The sequence below is a fragment of the Cetorhinus maximus genome, chromosome 5 (assembly GCF_964194155.1).
Source record: "Cetorhinus maximus chromosome 5, sCetMax3.hap1.1, whole genome shotgun sequence".
Lineage (NCBI taxonomy): Eukaryota > Metazoa > Chordata > Chondrichthyes > Lamniformes > Cetorhinidae > Cetorhinus > Cetorhinus maximus.
Genome location: NC_135883.1, coordinates 140,587,087 through 140,604,064, shown reverse-complemented (window position 1 = coordinate 140,604,064; position 16,978 = coordinate 140,587,087). Strand labels below are relative to the sequence as shown.

The 16,978-nt window shown below is 44.8% G+C and overlaps 1 protein-coding gene across 3 annotated transcripts in view; it reads left to right on the top strand.

Annotated features, from left to right (window-relative positions):
- The first annotated feature begins 8,424 nt into the window (after positions 1 to 8,424).
- sesn1 (sestrin 1) overlaps positions 8,425 to 16,978 on the top strand; it is a 108,437-nt gene continuing 99,883 nt past the window's right edge. For all 3 annotated transcript variants that reach the window (XM_078542550.1, XM_078542551.1, XM_078542549.1), the window contains exon 1: positions 8,425 to 8,985. In XM_078542550.1, coding sequence (XP_078398676.1) covers positions 8,722 to 8,985 — 264 coding nt within the window. In that variant the 5' untranslated portion in view covers positions 8,425 to 8,721. The remainder of the gene's footprint in view (positions 8,986 to 16,978) is intronic.

Here is a 16,978-nt window from a genome sequence, read left to right as displayed (position 1 = left end):
TCAAAAATCCTTCCATTATTACTTTATTGATGATTGAGAGTAGATTGATTGGCCAGGTTGGATTTGTCCTGCCTTTCGTGTATAGGGCACACCGGGACTATTTTCCACATAGCCTGGTAGATGCCAGTGTTGTAGCTGCACTGGAACAGCTTGGCTAGGGGCGCAGCAAGTTCTGGGGCGCAAGTCTTCAGTACTATTGCCGGAATATTGTCAGGGCCCATAGCCTTTGCAGTATCCAGTGCCTTCAGCTGTTTCTTGATATCATGTGGAGTGAATGAATTGACTGAAGACTGGCATCTGTGATGCTGAGGACCTCCTGAGAAGGCAGAGATGGATCAGCCACTCGCCACTTCTGGCTGAAGATTGTAGCAAATGCTTCAGCCTTATCTTTTGCACTGATGTGCTGAGCTCCTCCATCATTGAGGATGGGGATATTTGTGGAGCTTCCTCCTCCAGTGAGTTGTTTAATTGTCCACCACCATTCATGACTGGATGTGGCAGAACTGCAGAGCTTAGATCTGATCCGTTGGTTGTGGGATCGCTTAACCCTGTCTATCACTTGCTGCTTATGCTGTTTGGCATGCAAGTAGTCCTGTGTTATAGCTCCACCAGATTGACATCTCATTTTTAGGTAGGCCTGGTGTTGCTCCTGGCATGCCTTCCTACGCTCTTCATTGAACCGGGGTTGATCTCCTGGCTTGATGGTAATGGTAGAGTGGTGGATATGCCAGGCCATGAGGTTACAGATTGTGTTTGAATACAGTTCTGCTGTTGCTGATGGCCCACAGCGCCTCATGGATGCCCTGTCTTGAGTTGCTAGATCTGTTTGAAATTTATCCCATTTACCATGGTAGTAGTATGGAGGATATCCTCAATGTGAGGACTTCATCTCCATAATGACTGTGCGATGGTCACTCCTACCGATACTGTTGTAGGCAGATGCATCTGCGGCAGGCAGGTTGGTGAGGGTGAGGTCAAGTATGTTTTCCCTCTTGTTGGTTCCCTCACCACCTGCTGCAGACCCAGTCTAGCAGTTATGTCACTTAGGACACGGCCAGCTCAGTCAGTAGTGGTGCTACCGAGCCACTCTTGGTGATGGACATTGAAGTCCCCTTGACCTTTTCTTAACACACAAATACAGAAATACAAATCAAATTTAAGCTTTAAAACTAAAACTCATTCTTAATACCCACAAATACAAATATAACTTACTTAATCTGTCTCTATTTCCTAACACAGTGATCCAGAGATTACTACATTTGAGATCCTGCTTGTTAATTTTCAACCTAGCTCCCAGCAAATCTTTATGATCTTCATTGCACACTCCATTATAGACTTGATAAATGTCATTTATTTTGGATGACAATTTCTCATTTTGATTAAAAAAGTGACCTATTTTTGTCATGTCCATCTTAAAAATATCCTCTTCTCTGCAACTTATAAAATGTCACCCCCAGCTTGTTCTTAATACGTACAACTCTGGCCTATGCCTAGCCATAGAGGTACACGAGAACAATTAGTTCCTAATTAGGAGGTACAAAGGGACTATGAAGGGGCTATTCAGCTCCTTAAGCCTCTTCCACCATCCAGTCAGATCATGACTGACCTGTAGTTCAGTCAATTTACCCAACTTTGATCCCTATCCCTTCATATCCCTACTAGCTAACAAAAATCTAGATCACAATCTTGAAAGATTCAAGTGTCAAAGCTTTTTAGGAGATAGAGTTTCTCTTTTTTTAAATCTTTATTCTTTCGTGGGATGTGGGCATCGAAGGCAAAGCCAGCATTTGCTGCCCATTCTTTGGCCGTGTGGCTTGCCACACCAATTCAGAAGGCAGTTTAGAGTCAACCACATTGCTGTGGGCCTGGAGTCACATGTAGGCCAGACTAGGTAAGGATAGCAGATTTCCTTCCCTAAAGGCCATTAGTGAGCCAGAACAGTATTTACAGCAATCAATGATTGTTTCACGGTCACCATTACTGAGACTAGCCTTAAATTCCAGATTATTAACTGAATTCAAATTCAACCAGCTGCTATGGTGGAATTTGAATCCATGGGGAGAATTTTCTCCGCGCTGGGTGGGCCGGTTGGGAGTGGGCGCGAGAGGGTGTGGAGCTGATCGCCGCCCACGATCAGCTGCGTGCCACCATTTTACATGGGCGGGCCAATTAAGGCCCGCCCAGCGTGACGCGTACCCAGTAGCGCACAGCACTACCTGTGCGGGCAGGGGGAGGAGGGAGAGTTGGGGCCTGCGTGCGAAAGAGCGCCAAAATCTCCCTGAAGCAGCTCAGTCCAGTGTCAAAGATGGTAAAAATAAAAATAAAATTATTCAGACATTCCCCTCATGTGACAGTGTCACATGAACGGGGACTTGTTTATGAATTTTCATTAAAATTTTTATTCAATTAATAAACCCTTCATGAAATCTCATCCCGCCGTGGATGAGGTTTCATGAGAAATGTGAAGGCCGCCTGGGCTCTTCGCCTGCCCGCCAACCTTAAAGTTGGACAGGCAGCCCTGACAGTTGCTTTAATTAGTTCATTAATGGCCTTAACAGGCCTTTGACAGTTCGGCGGGCGCGCAGCAAAATCCAGTGCTTGCCCGCCAAACAGAAGATCAGAATGACCCGCATGCCCGACGTCACCGCGCATCATTTTACACGTTGGCATGCGAGCCCCCCACCCCCCCCACCCTCCCCCCGCCACCTCCGCACGCCGAACAGAAGAGTTTGCTTCATGTCCCCAGATAATTGGCTGGGTCTCTGGATCACAACTCCAGCAACATTACCACCAAACACTCTGTCCCTATTTCAACTGCTGTGAAAAAGCACTTCCCAATTTTAATCCTGAATAGTTTAGCTGTAATATTAAGATTGTTGCTCTGGTTCTGAATTTCCCCACTAGGGGAAATAATTTCTCTGTGTCTAGTCTATTGGCTTCTTTTGTAATTTTAAATACCTTGATTAGATCACTCAAGGCAATACAAGCCAGGTTTATGCAACATTCCTGCATAATTTAAATTTTCATTCATCGTTCTGGTGAACCTGCACTGTATCCTCTCCAAAGCCAATATATACTTGCAAACGTGTAGTGCCTAAAATTGAATGCAGTTCTCCAGATGGGGTATGACTGAGGTTTTGTACAGCTGAAGCATACTTCTTCCCCTTTGTATTACAACATCTTTCAGATTAAGATTAACATTCCATTAGTCTTTTTGACTCCTATTTGTACCAGTCCACTTGCTATTAGTGATTTCGACACTCAGACGCCCAAATCTCTTTGCTCCTTCACAGATTCTACTTTCCTGTCATTGAGAAAATATTCTAAAGTGTCTCTTTGGATCCAATGTGGATGACCTTTGGCAAAAACATAGTGTGTGAATAATGTTGGGTTGGAATCTCATGCTTACTTACTCACTGCATGATGTATTACAGTCCCAAGGTGCTGAATCACCACATTGCCCTTCCATTTCACATTTTGAAACCTGGCATTTGCTATCCAGTTAATAACAGCAAAAGGTTTTTGTATTTCAACACTCACTTCTGATCCCCCTCTTTGCATCAGCACTCCACAGCCAAGCGTAGGGGAAAGCAACTTGCTCTCGGACCTCCACCAAGAGAAGCCAATATAAATTTGTCAGTTCCCTAAAGATGTTCAGGATAGCTCACTCACTGAATTTCTCCAATTCTTTCTTATGAGGAAGCAGTTAGAAACCCAATCAACAACCCTTCTTGATGGCCAAGATCCAGGACCAATCGTTTTGGTTTATATTGTGGAACAGCTATTACATTCCACGCAGGTAAATCTGTAATTGGACAAACCTTGAAATTAAACATTTACAAATGAACCATTTATAATGCATTCCATATGTGCTACTGTTTAATCTACTGTTTAAACATTTAACTCCCATCTAGAAGTCTAAGTCCTCAAGCTATTTATCATTTACCTATTATGTTGGATAAGATTAGTTTAGCAAATCTTAGACGCAAAAGCCAGATATCTGCAGAGAATAAAAATCAGGTATAAACTAATTCACCCCATTGGAGATTAGTCGTGTTTCATATCACAAGTTTAACAGTGAACACTATGATCTAGCACAAGGTAATTTATTTTGGAATCATTTTTATAAACACAAGACAGGAGTATGATGGAATACTCCCCACTTGCCTGGATGAGTGCAGCTCCCACAACACTCAAGAAGCTTGACACTGTCCAGGACAAAGCAGCCTGCTTGATTGGCACCACATCCACAAACATTCACTCCCTCCACCACAAATGCACAGTAGCAGCAGTGTGGACCATCTACAAGATGCATTGCAGGAATTCACCAAAGCTCCTTCGACAGCACCTTCCAAACCCACGACCACTACCGTTTAGGAGGACAAGAGCAGCAGATATATGGGAACATCACCACCTGGAAGTTCCCCTCCAAGTCACTCACCATCCTGATTTGGAAATATATCGCTGTTCCTTCACTGTCGCTGGGTCAAAATCCTGGAACTCCTTTCCTAACAGCACCGTGGGTGTACCTACACCACATGGACTGCAGCGGTTCAAGAAGGCAGCTCACCACCACCTTCTCAAGGGCAACTAGGGACGGGCAATAAATGCTGGCCCAGCCAGTGAAGCCCACATCCCGTGAATGAATAAAAAAAAGGAAAAAAAGTGGCTGCCAGGGAGAGACTGGAGCAAAGGGACAGATAACAAGTTTCAAGCTAAAGAAAAAAATTCCCAAATCCAGGGAAGTAGAACAGGAAAGATTCCAAACAGAGCTTCTAGTCAAAGGAAGGACAGGAACCTGGAAAAGGCCCTGTTAAGTAAAGTAAAGGGTGAGGAGCAGAGAAAGGCTCCAAGCTTCATGCTTAAAGAGGCAAATGCTGCAGGAAGCAGATTTAAAGCAATCTGTGAGAAGTCAGAAGGTCCAAAGAGACAGCTGAAGATCTGTAACACTTTGCTATGGGCATGTGAAGCAGTGGTGTTCTGTTGACAGCTGAGTTGGTGAGAGAGAGTGTGAAAGAAAGCTTGAATGCATGTGGTGACCCAGGAGAGAGGAACATTGGAAGGAGAGTTCGAAACCCTGGATGTTGACCCTTGTGGAAGGCATATGAGAGAAAGCGTCGGTTTGGGAGAAGATTCCAAAGCGAGTTCTTGGAGATTGGAGATTGGAAACCCTTGTGTGAAAGACGGAGTTCAGTGAGACTGGCTTGCTCACGGTGTGACAAGCGTCTGTTGGAGGTGTGTGGTGAATTGAAGAGAGATCCATAGCATATCTATCTGGGGTGGCATCTGTCACTTGGTTTCAGAATGTGGCGTGTCTGACCACAGGTTGCCTATTGGTTTATATGGACTGTGTACTTACTGTGAACATTAAAGTATAAGATAGCTTTTGTAACTTGTTTTATCCTTACAAATCTGTATATATCTGTAAAGGTATAGTTGTGGGTGAAGGAGTATTGTAATATAGTTCATTTTGTCTTGTTAAATAAATGTTTTTTTTTGTTAAAAGTTCATTAGCTGACTCTGGTGAATCTGTTCAGAAGCCAGTCTCCACGCAACTAAACAAACAAATAAAAGTTAGGATCTATCAAGCTGGGTTCCACTCTGGGATCAGGCTTGTCCAGTGGTAACATCAGCTGGGATCATAACAACTCCCTGTGCCACGTGCAAGTGAGTACAGAAAAAGGAGGATAAGGCAGATGAATGTGTGGCTGGAAAGATGGTGCAGGAGTGGGCACTGGCCATAATCTTTCAGTCTTCCCTAGTCTCAGGGGAGGTGCCAGAGGGCTGGAGAATTGCAAACATTATGCTCTTGTTCAAAAAAGTTTATCAGGATAAGCCCAGCAATTATAGACCAGTGAGTTTAACTTCAGTGGTGCGGAAGCTTCTAGAGACATTTATTCGGGATAGAATTAATAGTCACCTGGAAAAAACGTGGGTTGATTAGGAAGAGCCAGCATGGATTTCTAAAGGGGAAATCATGTTTAACTAGCTTGCTGGAGTTTTTTTTGAAGACGTAACAGAGAGGGTAGATGAGGGTAATGCTGTTGATGTGGTGTACACGGACTTTCAAAAGGCATTCGATACAGTGCCACACAACAGACTTGTGAGAAAAGTTATAGCTCATGGAATAAAAGGGACAGTAGCAACGTGGATACAAAATTGGCTGAGTAATAGGAAACTGAGGGAATTGGTCAATCAGTATTTTTCGGGCTGGAGGAAGGTTTGTAGTGGAGTTCCCCAGGGATTGGTATTGGGACCCTTGCTTTTCCTTATACATATTAATGATCCTGGTGTGCAGGGGACAATTTCAAAGTTTGTGGACGATACAAAACTTGAAAGCACTGTAAACTGTGAGGAGGACAGAATAGAACTTCAAAAGGACATAGACAATTTGGTGAAATGGGCAGATGAAGTTCAATGCGGAGAAGTGTGAGATGATGCATTTTGGTAGGAAGAACATGGAGAGGCAATAGAAAGTAAGGGGTACAATACTTAAGGGTGTGCAGGAGCAGAGGGACCTGGGTGTATACGTGCATACATCATTGAAGGTGGCAGGACAGGTGGAGAGAGCAGTTAATAAAGCCATCGGTATCCTGGGATTTATTAATAGGGACATAGAGTACAAGAGGTTATGATGAGCTTATATAAGACACTAATTAGACCTCAGCTGGAGTATTGTGTACAGTTCTGGGCGCCACACTATAGGAAGGATGTGAACGCATTGGAACGAGTACAGAAGAGGTTTACAAGAATGGTTCTAGGGCTGAAAAACTTGGATAACGAAGATAGATTGGAGAGTTTGGGACTGTTGTCCTTGGAGAGGAGAGGCTAAGAGGGGATTTAATCAAGGTGTTCAAAATCATGCGGGAGCTGGGTAGAGTAGATAGGGAGAAACCGTTCCCGCTTGTAAAAGGATCGAGAACGAGAGGGCACAGGTTTAAAGTGATTTGCAAAAAAAGCAAATGTGATGTGAGAAAAAACATTTTCACACAGCGATGGTGTGGAATGCACCGCCTGGAAGTGTGGTGGAGGCGTGTTAAATCGAGGCATCCAAGAGGGCGTTACATTATTATTTAAATAGAAACAATGTGCAGGGGTACGGTGGAAAAGGCAGGCAATGGCACTAGGTCATAATGCTCATTTGGAGAGCGGGAGCAGGCACGATGGGCCGAATGGCCTCCTTCTGTGTCGTAACAAGTCTGTGATCCAAGTCCCTGGACGCTCACGCACTTTAGAGCTCACATGTCGTTTGTTCCTTCCTCCCTTTTCTAATTGGGACCAACCTGTCTTAATATGTAGCTAAAAGCTACTGCGGATGCTGGAAATCCAAAACAAAAACAGAATTACCTGGAAAAACTCAGCAAGTCTGGCAGCATCGGCGGAGAAGAAATTGTTAACTGACTTCTTCTCCGCCGATGCTGCCAGACTTGCTGAGTTTTTCCAGGTAATTCTGTTTTTGTTCTGTCTTAATATGTGCTGCCTGCAATGTATTTGGAAGACAGTCCATCTCTTTTTTTTCAGTAAAATGCATGCATAGTTGTTTTATAGCGATGATTCCAAAATAAATTACCATACGCTAAATCACAGTGTTCACTGTTAAGGTGTTAAACTTGGCCGAGGTAGCACCAGCACTCTGTTGGGATTGAGCAGGGTGATGCACAGGCAGCCCTGGGATTGATCCAATTAAGGGGATTTGGGCTGGGTGGGAATGTTGCCACAGGAAAGAAATCCAACTGCATGTGCACTGAACAGTATTTGCTCTGACTGCCAAACGTTTTGCCTGTTTGTTCTGGGGCGAACAGTTTCCATGTCAAGAAGATATTTGATTGAAATCAGCATTTGTCTTGAACAATTTGATTAAACTATTAATATAGCAGAATGGAGCTTTCTTTATAAACCAGTGCCCTGTATCAAAGTAACATTTAACACTAAAATGGACAATTGTCACTCAATAAGTGACACTTGGCAGATCTGCCTGTTATTTTCCTTGCCACCTTTCCTTTGCGCTGACCCACCAAAATCAGCTCTTGTTCTGATAAACAAGTCAAGAGCGAAAAGAGCTGGATAGATCACCTCCTGGTTCAGCTAAAGCTTCTGGGATATGTAGTTCCGCTCATCAGCTCTTAACACTGGCGCCAATGACCTCAGCATAACAACGAACTACAACTCCCGAGGGGCGGGGGGGGCACGTAACGCAGGTACGCAAACACCCATGGGGGGGGGGTGAAGAGAGAGATGAATACATCCAAACTTGCCAGTTTCGGTGCGAGGTCAGCGGCGACATCGGATTGGTCTGGGGTGGCAGAAGGCGGGCACAGCTGCGGTTAGAGCGACAGACCCATTGGATGGCCGTCACTGTCAATCAAGCGGAGTAAATCTGGTTCGGTTGCACGGCACATAAAGCGGCCGCGAGTTTATTGTAGATAAAAAAAAAACTCCATTCAAAACGACGGCTGGGGAGCCAAGGTTTTTTTTTTGAAAAAAAAAAATCTCACTCCTCAAGAGTTTTACTTCAAATATTTTTCCACTCCCACACACTCCTATTCCTTGTATCGTGTTGACAGTTGTCTTGGGCTATTAAGTGGCACGTTAAAGTGGTGTTTGGGGAGATATTTTACAAGTCGGTGAGGATCAGCTCTCAGGATCTTTCTGAAGTTGAAGTGAATCGGCGGCCGGAGCGGGAATATTCTGGAAGTTTCTGACCGACTGAATTTTTTCCCGATGGAAGACGGTGACGGTGCGGGGCGGTGGGACGGGCTGTGCAGCAGGGACGCCAACCTGCGGGAAGTGGCGCTGGAAGGACTCCAGCAGCTGGTGTTGAGCTTGACCGAGAAGGCCGGACCGACCAACGGCAGACCCCCGCCGCCGAGTCTCGGCCCCGCCGGCGACCTCGATCACAACCTGGTTCGGCTCTTGCGGCTCTCCAGGAGGTGTCCCTTCAGCGACGTGAGAGACAAATGCGGGGCCATCCTACAGGCGGTGCAGGTGAGAAAACTTCAGCGTTCCGGGTAACCCCTTCCGCCCCCCATTTCGCCTCTCGCCAGCCTGCGCCTCCCGGCCCCCGGCCCTCAGCCCTCATTCCCCTTCCCCCCCATTTCGTGCCCCCTTCCCCCCCATTTCGTGCCCCCTTCCCCCCCATTTCGTGCCCCCTTCCCCCCCATTTCGTGCCCCCTTCCCCCCCATTTCGTGCCCCCTTCCCCCCATTTCGTGCCCCCTTCCCCCCCATTTCGTGCCCCCTTCCCCCCCATTTCGTGCCCCCTTCCCCCCCATTTCGTGCCCCCTTCCCCCCCATTTCGTGCCCCCTTCCCCCCATTTCGTGCCCCCTTCTCCCCCATTTCGTGCCCCCTTCCCCCCATTTCGTGCCCCCTTCCCCCCATTTCGTGCCCCCTTCCCCCCATTTCGTGCCCCCTTCCCCCCATTTCGTGCCCCCTTCCCCCCATTTCGTGCCCCCTTCCCCCCCATTTCGTGCCCCCTTCCGCCCCCATTTCGTGCCCCCTTCCGCCCCCATTTCGTGCCTCCTTCCGCCCCATTTCGTGCCCCCTTCCCCCCCATTTCGTGCCCCCTTCCCCCCCATTTCGTGCCCCCTTCCGCCCCCATTTCGTGCCCCCTTCCGCCCCATTTCGTGCCCCCTTCCGCCCCCATTTCGTGCCCCCTTCCGCCCCCATTTCGTGCCCCCTTCCGCCCCCATTTCGTGCCCCCTTCCGCCCCCATTTCGTGCCCCCTTCCGCCCCCATTTCGTGCCCCCTCAGGTCCCCTTCCCCCGGCCCCTCAGGTCCCCTTCCCCCGGCCCCTCAGGTCCGTCCCCCCCCCCCCCGGCCCTTCACGTCATCGCCCCCCACGTCCTCTTCCTCCTCTCTCCCCCTCCCCCACCCCCTCCTCATTATATACATCATATGTGTAATGTGTATGACCAAACTAATGTGTCGCAATGAGAAATGTACTTATCCTTCCTTGTGCTGATAATAGGGAATGGCGTCACTTTCTATCCCAGCAGTTACTTTCCCAGCAATTGGAATATGAATTCTTGTTTTTTATTCATTGACGAGATGTGGGGCTTCGCTGACTGGGCCAGCATTTATTGCCCATCCCTAGTTGCCCTTGAGAAGGTGGTTGTGAGCTGCAGTCATGTGGTGTTAGGTACACTCGCAGTGTTGCAAGGGTGTTCCAGGATTTTGACCCAGCGACAGCGAAGGAATGGCGATGTATTTCCAAGTCAGGATGGTGACTTACTTAGAGGGGAACTTCCAGGTGGTGGTGTTCCAATCTCTCTGCTGCCCTTGTCCTTCTATATGGTAGTGGTCATGGGTTTGGAAGGTGCTGATTAAGGAGCCTTGGTGAATTCCTGCAGTGCATCTTGTACATGGTACACACTGCTGCAACTGTGCATCAGTGGTGGAGGGAGTGAATGTTTGTGGATATGGTGCCAATCAAGTGGGCTGCTTTGTCCTGGATGGTGTTGAGCTTCTTGAGTGTTGTGGGAGCTGCTCTCATCCAGGCAAGTGGGAGTATTCCATCACACTCCTGACTTGTGCCTTGTAGATGGTGGACAGGCTTTGCGGGTGGGGGGCAAGAGGTGAGTTACCCACCACAGGGTTCCTAGCCTCTGACCTGCCCTTGTAGCCACAGTATTTATATGGCTAGTCCAGTTCAGTTTCTGGTCACTAGTAACCCCCCAGGATGTTGATAGTGGGGGACAGTAATGCCATTTGTTAAGAGGCAGCCTTTCGGTAAAGCTGAATTATTTAAAAATCCCAGAAGGAAACTTTAAACAACTGTCATAACTTATATTTTAAGTGGTATGTTTGAGATGCAACTCTAAATTTAGGAATTAGACCGCCAGTTCGTGAGTGATTTTATGTTAAACTAAATGAAACATTTTATTAATTTACACAAGTTAAGTATATACACATGGCTACAAATTGCTACTGTCATAACTTCTAACAAATTCCCGAACTGATCTCCATTAAGCCAACAGCAACCCATAGATTTTTAAGCATTTTCGCAATACAAATTCAAAATGAGGTTCCTTCCACTTAGGCTCCTATGGAGATAGTTGTAGGCTTACAGCTAATTTGATCTTATATTGCCCCTGCCTTGCACACATGAAAATTGCTACCTTTATACCTAGCACAGCTCATTGAATGTAAATTCTCATTGTATCACCAGCCTCTTCTAACAATAAAACCCCTTTCATAGTACCAATTTTATTAGTAATATAAACACATTGCTTGGTCTCTGCTAGCTAGGTGCCAGATTTCACTCACCTCCTTGAATGCTTTATTCAAAAAATGCAAATGCACTCTACCTCTCTCATATCTCAAAACTAGTACACATCAAAGCACCCAGACTAGCTGGCTTTAATCCAGTTAAGACACACCCACAGACCTCTACTTTAAAATAAAAATATTTTCCAATAATATATACGTTAATAGCTTCATGACACCATTGAACATCAAGAGGTGATGGTTAGATTCTTTCTTGTTGGAGATGGTCTTTGCCTGGCACTTGTGTGGCGCAAATATTACTTGCCACTTGTCAGCCCAAACCTGGATACTGTACAGGTGTTGCTGCATTTGGACATGGACTGCTTCAGTATCTGAGGAGTCGTGAATGGTGCTGAACATTGTGTAATCATCAGCGAACATCCCCACTTCTGACCTTATGATGAAAGGAAGGTTATTGATGAAGCAGCTTAAGTAGAGAGGGTTGAGGACACTACCCTAAGGAACTATACCTGTGGAGCCCTATTATTGTCTTAAGTTGTCACTTCTCTTATGCATCTTTAATAAATTAATAAAAAGTTGTGCTTATTTTTAAGGGGTGAAATGTTCCTTGTATCTGCAATGCACATTTTAGGTTTGACTTAAGTTTTATGTCCACTTCTGTTGGTGGAATTTTTATCCATTGTGAATCACTGTTTTTACCTGTCCAGCATCTCTGTAAATGTAGTGAGACTGAGGGTCAAACAGAAAACCATTATCACTGCACTCTGGTTTACTTGAATCTATCATCTGCCTTGCTCTCAGTAGAGTACCACCTCTTTTGGTAATTTGATAACAAATTTGTTGAACATAACAGTATTCATTAAAACAGTATTCATAACAGTATTCATTAAAAACAGCACACTTATAGTGATTAGGTGTCAGCCTTTGCTCAGTGGTTGCACACTGTCTTCTGAGTTGGTAAGTTATTGGTTTAAGTTTCCCTCCAGAAGCATGCACAGTTCTGAGATCTGCACTGTTGGAATTACTGTCTTTCAGATGAGGTGTTAAACTGAGTCACTGCCTGTCCTTTCAGGTTGACTTCAGCAATCCCACAGCACTATTTGATGAAAAACATGGGAGGCCTTCCAATATTTATAGCTTGATCAATATCACTAAAGCAGATTACCCTGTCATTATCTAATTGCAGCTTATGGGGCCTTGCTGTGTTCCAATTGGCGGCCACGTTTCTTTACATTATTCAGTGACTACACTTGAAAAGATCATAATTGCTTGTGAAGCACTTTGGGACATCCTGAGATTGTGAAAGGTGCAATTTAAATGTGCAAGTTCTTTAGCAACTTATTAATAGAATCTCTGTCAAAATAATGAAGGTTCTTTTGCTCCCGTGCTGAAAGTTAAATGTGGCTTGTTTAGCATCATTGCTATAGAATGCTGTGCTTAGCTCTGTACCTCTATCGTCTTCAGACTGATTGCCTTCTGCAGTTCAGGTGGTGAGAATGGCCCTCCCCGTCAGATCCTTTCTACACGCCAGGAGTCTCACCCCCTCTGCACGTTGCCCTCGAGGTGGCTGTGGTGGGGAAGAGACCGTTGTTCACCTCCTTGTGGATTGTGCCTTTGCAAAGAAGGTCTGGAGAGAGATGCAGTGGTTGCTGTCGAGGTTCATCTCGAGCAGTTCTGTGACACAGGACTCTGTGCTCTACGGGCTGTTCCCAGGGGGACACACCGAGACAAACATCAACTGCAGCTGGAGGATCATCAACTCGGAGAAAGACGCGCTTTGGTCTGCCCGAAACTTGTTGGTCTTCCAGCACAAAGAGTTGTCCCCGACCGAGTGTTGCGGACTGGCACAATCCAAAGTCCAGGACTACGTGCTGAGGGACGCACTAAAGTTTGGGGCAGCTGCCGCAAAGGCGCAATGGGGAAGGGTCGCTGTCTAAGACCTTTCTGCCACAGTGCACCGAGGGACTGGGAACTGTTTGAATCCCCTCGGGCTGTACAGCTCAAAATGAAAGGCTGTAAATGATTGTAATATTGTTTGTACTGATGCACCTGGTGATACATTTTGCAAAAGTTGAACCGGATTGTATCCTTGTAATGGTGTTTTTGAAATGGTTTGGAATGTGATTGAAGATATTTTATGAATAAAGTATATTTTTGCAAAAAAAAAAAGTTCAGGTGAGATATAGGCTCAATTATTTGACACATATGGGGAATAAAAGCAATTAAAACTATCTCTCTTAACTGATCAGCCATTTGTTCTGGAAGATTAGAGAATTGCAAGTGTTACATCCTTGTTCAAAAAAAAAATCAGCCCAGCAACTACAAGCCAGCCAGTGTAATTTTGGTGGGGAAACTTTTAGAAACAGTAATTCAGGATAAAATGATAAGTCACTTGGACAAATGTGGGTTAATTAAGGAAAGCCAGCATGGATTTGTAAAGGGAAAATTGTGTTTAACTAACTTGCTGGAGTTTTCTGAAGAGGTAACAGAGAGGGTTGATGAGGCCAATGCTTGTGAACAAAGTTCTAGCTCATGGAATAAAAGGGACAGTAGCAACATGAGCATGGAATTGGCTGAGTGACAGGAAACAGAGTAATAGTTAATGGATATTTTACACGCTGGAGGAAGGTTTGTAGTGGAGTTCCACAGGTGTTAGTGTCGGGACCTTTGCTTTACCTAATATGTATTAATGATCAAGACCTTGGTGTACTGGGCACAATTTCAAAATTTGCAGATGGTACAAAAAACTAGGAAGCATTGTGAACTGTGAGGAGGATAGTGTAGAACTTCAAAAGGACATAGTTGATGGAATTGGCAGACAGGTGGCAGATGAAGTTCAATGCAGAGAAATGTGAAGTGATTCATTTTGGCAGGAAGAACATGGAGAGACAATATAAAATAAATGATACAACTCTGAAAGGGAATGCAGGAGCAGAGGGACCTCGGTGTATAACTCATTGAAGGTGGCCGGACAGGTTGAGAGAGCAGCTAATAAAGCATACAGTATCCTGGGCTTTATTAGCAGAAGCATAGAGTACAAAAGCAGTATAAGGCACTAGTTTTGGTCTCAGCTAGAGGATTACGTCCAGTTCTGGATGCTGCACTTTAGGAAGGATGTGAAGGCATTGAAGAGAGTGCAGAAAAGATTCACGAGAATGGTCCCAGGGATGAGGAACTTCAGTTATGAAGATAGATTGGAGAAGTTGGTACTGTTTTCCTTGGAGAAGAGAAGACTGAGAAGAGATTTGGTAGAGGTATTCAAAATCATGAGGGGCCTGAACAGAGTAAATAGGGAGAAACTGTTCCCAATTATGAAATGATTGAGAACAATAGGGCATAAATTCAAAGTAAATGACAAAAGAAGGAAAAGTGATATGAGAGAAACTTTCATGCAGCAAGTAGTTAAGGCCTGGAATGCACTGCCTGAGAGTGTGGTGGAGGCAGTTTCAATTGTGGCGTTCTAAAGGGAATTAGATTGTTGTCGGGAAAGCAAGAATATGCAGGGTTGTGGGGGAGATGACGGGGGAATGGCACTAGGTGCATTGCTTATTTCAGAGACCCGATGCAGATACAATGGGCTGAATTGTCTCTATCTGCCCTGTTACAATTCTGTGATTCTGTAAGTTTCCAAATGAGGTTTGCATGCACAAATACAATGGCTATTTCCCCATGAATTCAAAGAGCTGAACAGCATGATCCCAAAACAGCACTCCGTTGAGAAGTGTTGCAACAGCAACTTATATTTATATCATTCCAAGGCTCTTCATAAATAGGCATATTGAAATAGGTGCTGAGTCAGAAAGGGAGTGATTAGGAGAGGTAACTGAAATGTTAATTTAAGAATGTGTTTTTTTAATAAGTTTTCAAATTTGAATGAAGAGGTGGAAGCAGGCAGTTTTGGTGATAATAGGCCAGGAATAGTGATTTTAAAAATATGCTTGGGGTCAAACGATATTGCTAAATGGTCTGCTTCAGACGTGTAATGGAATGGAGTTATTGATGAAGGAGTGGTATTTGTGGTCTGGGCCAAAGATGGTGTCTGTCGTCTTCCTCGAATTCCATTACTTTCACTATCCTCCAGTGGAAATCCTATCCTTCAAAGTTCTTGGCACCACATACTATAATTCCCAAATCCCACAACATCATGGTATTGTTGTAGCTGTTAAACTTTTTAACTACTACCTCACTTCTCTTCAGTTTTCTCTAATGTTTCCATTAAATCTAATCCCGTCTCCCACCCCTGTTGTTCCTAAGGTTTAGCAAGTCTGAGGGTGTAAAATCAAATATGTTTGTAATGATTGGCTTGACCATTCTGTGTTTTTATTACTGGCTCAACCATGTCAAGCACTCCTACTCTCCTGTAAAAACAGTCCATTACTCCAGGATTATATTAGAGGACAAACATTAAAATCCAGGCTTAGTATTTTTTCTCTACAACCAACCATTTCACTAAACCCCTTCACCATCCAACAAGAACTCATTGATTTCTTTATCACCAAGGTTAAGAAGTAGGAACAGGAGAATACCAAATGGCTCCTTGAGCCTATGCTGCCATTCAATACGATAAAATCTGATCTTTTACCTCAATTGCACTTTCCCGTCAGTTCAGTATATCCTTCGATTTGCTGAACGGCCAAAAATCTATTTCAAACTTGAACGATGGAGCATCCACAACTCTTGAGGTGTGAAATTCTGAAGATTCACAACCCTCAGTGAAGAAATTTCTCAGTCTTAAATGATCAGCTCTTCATCCTGAGTCTTTGCTCCCATGTTCTAGACTCCCCAGCCAGAGGAACCCTTGGTTCTACCCTATCAAGCCTCCTTCAGACTCTTGCATGTTTCACTGAGATCACCTCTCATTCTTTTCAACTCCAGAGAAAAGAGGCCCAATTTACTTGGCCTTTTATCATAGGACAACCCTCTCATACCAGGAACAAATCTGGTGAACTTTTGCTATGCCACCTCCAATGCAAGTATATCCTTCCTTAGAGACCCTTGGAATCGAGGTTTTTATTCTGGTAAATCTGCACTGCATGACTTCCTAGACCATTATCGTTTCTAAGGTGTGGTGCCCTGAACTGTGGGCAGTACATCAGCATGACCTTCACCCCCTTTCCAGATATAAAGGCCAGCATTCCATGAGCTTTTTTGATTGCTTTCAGTACCTGTTCCTGACATCGTAATGACCTGTGCAGCTAGACGTCCAAGTCTCTTTGTAGCTCCAATATTTCTAGCTTTTCACATTTAGAAAATACTCTGTTCTATTCTTTTTGATCCAAGTGGATTACCTCACATTTGACTAAACTGAAATCCATTTGTCACAGTTTTGCCCATACGCTCAATCTACCAATATTTATTTGTAATGTTATGCTTCCATCTACACTGCTTACAATGCTGCCTATTTTTATATCATTGGAAAATTTGAATATGTGTTTCTATTCTATTATCTAAATAGTTTATGAATGTGGTGAATAGTTGAAGCCCTAACACACAACCTTGTGGGACACCACTAGCCATGACCCCCGACTGCCTCTGATTTGTCTGATGTCTGGTTGAGGCTGAAGTTCCTCCAGTTCAACACTTGGGCAACAGAAACTGTGTTCATTTCCCACCATAAATTCCAGTCCCTAGGCAATGTTTCCCCTCCTGAGCCACTGCCATAGCCTGAACTAGACTGCCCATGACCTTGAACCATGAGGGGAGTTTCAGAATCAGTGTTGTCTTCATCTCTGCTTGCTTTTACCTCTGTTGTG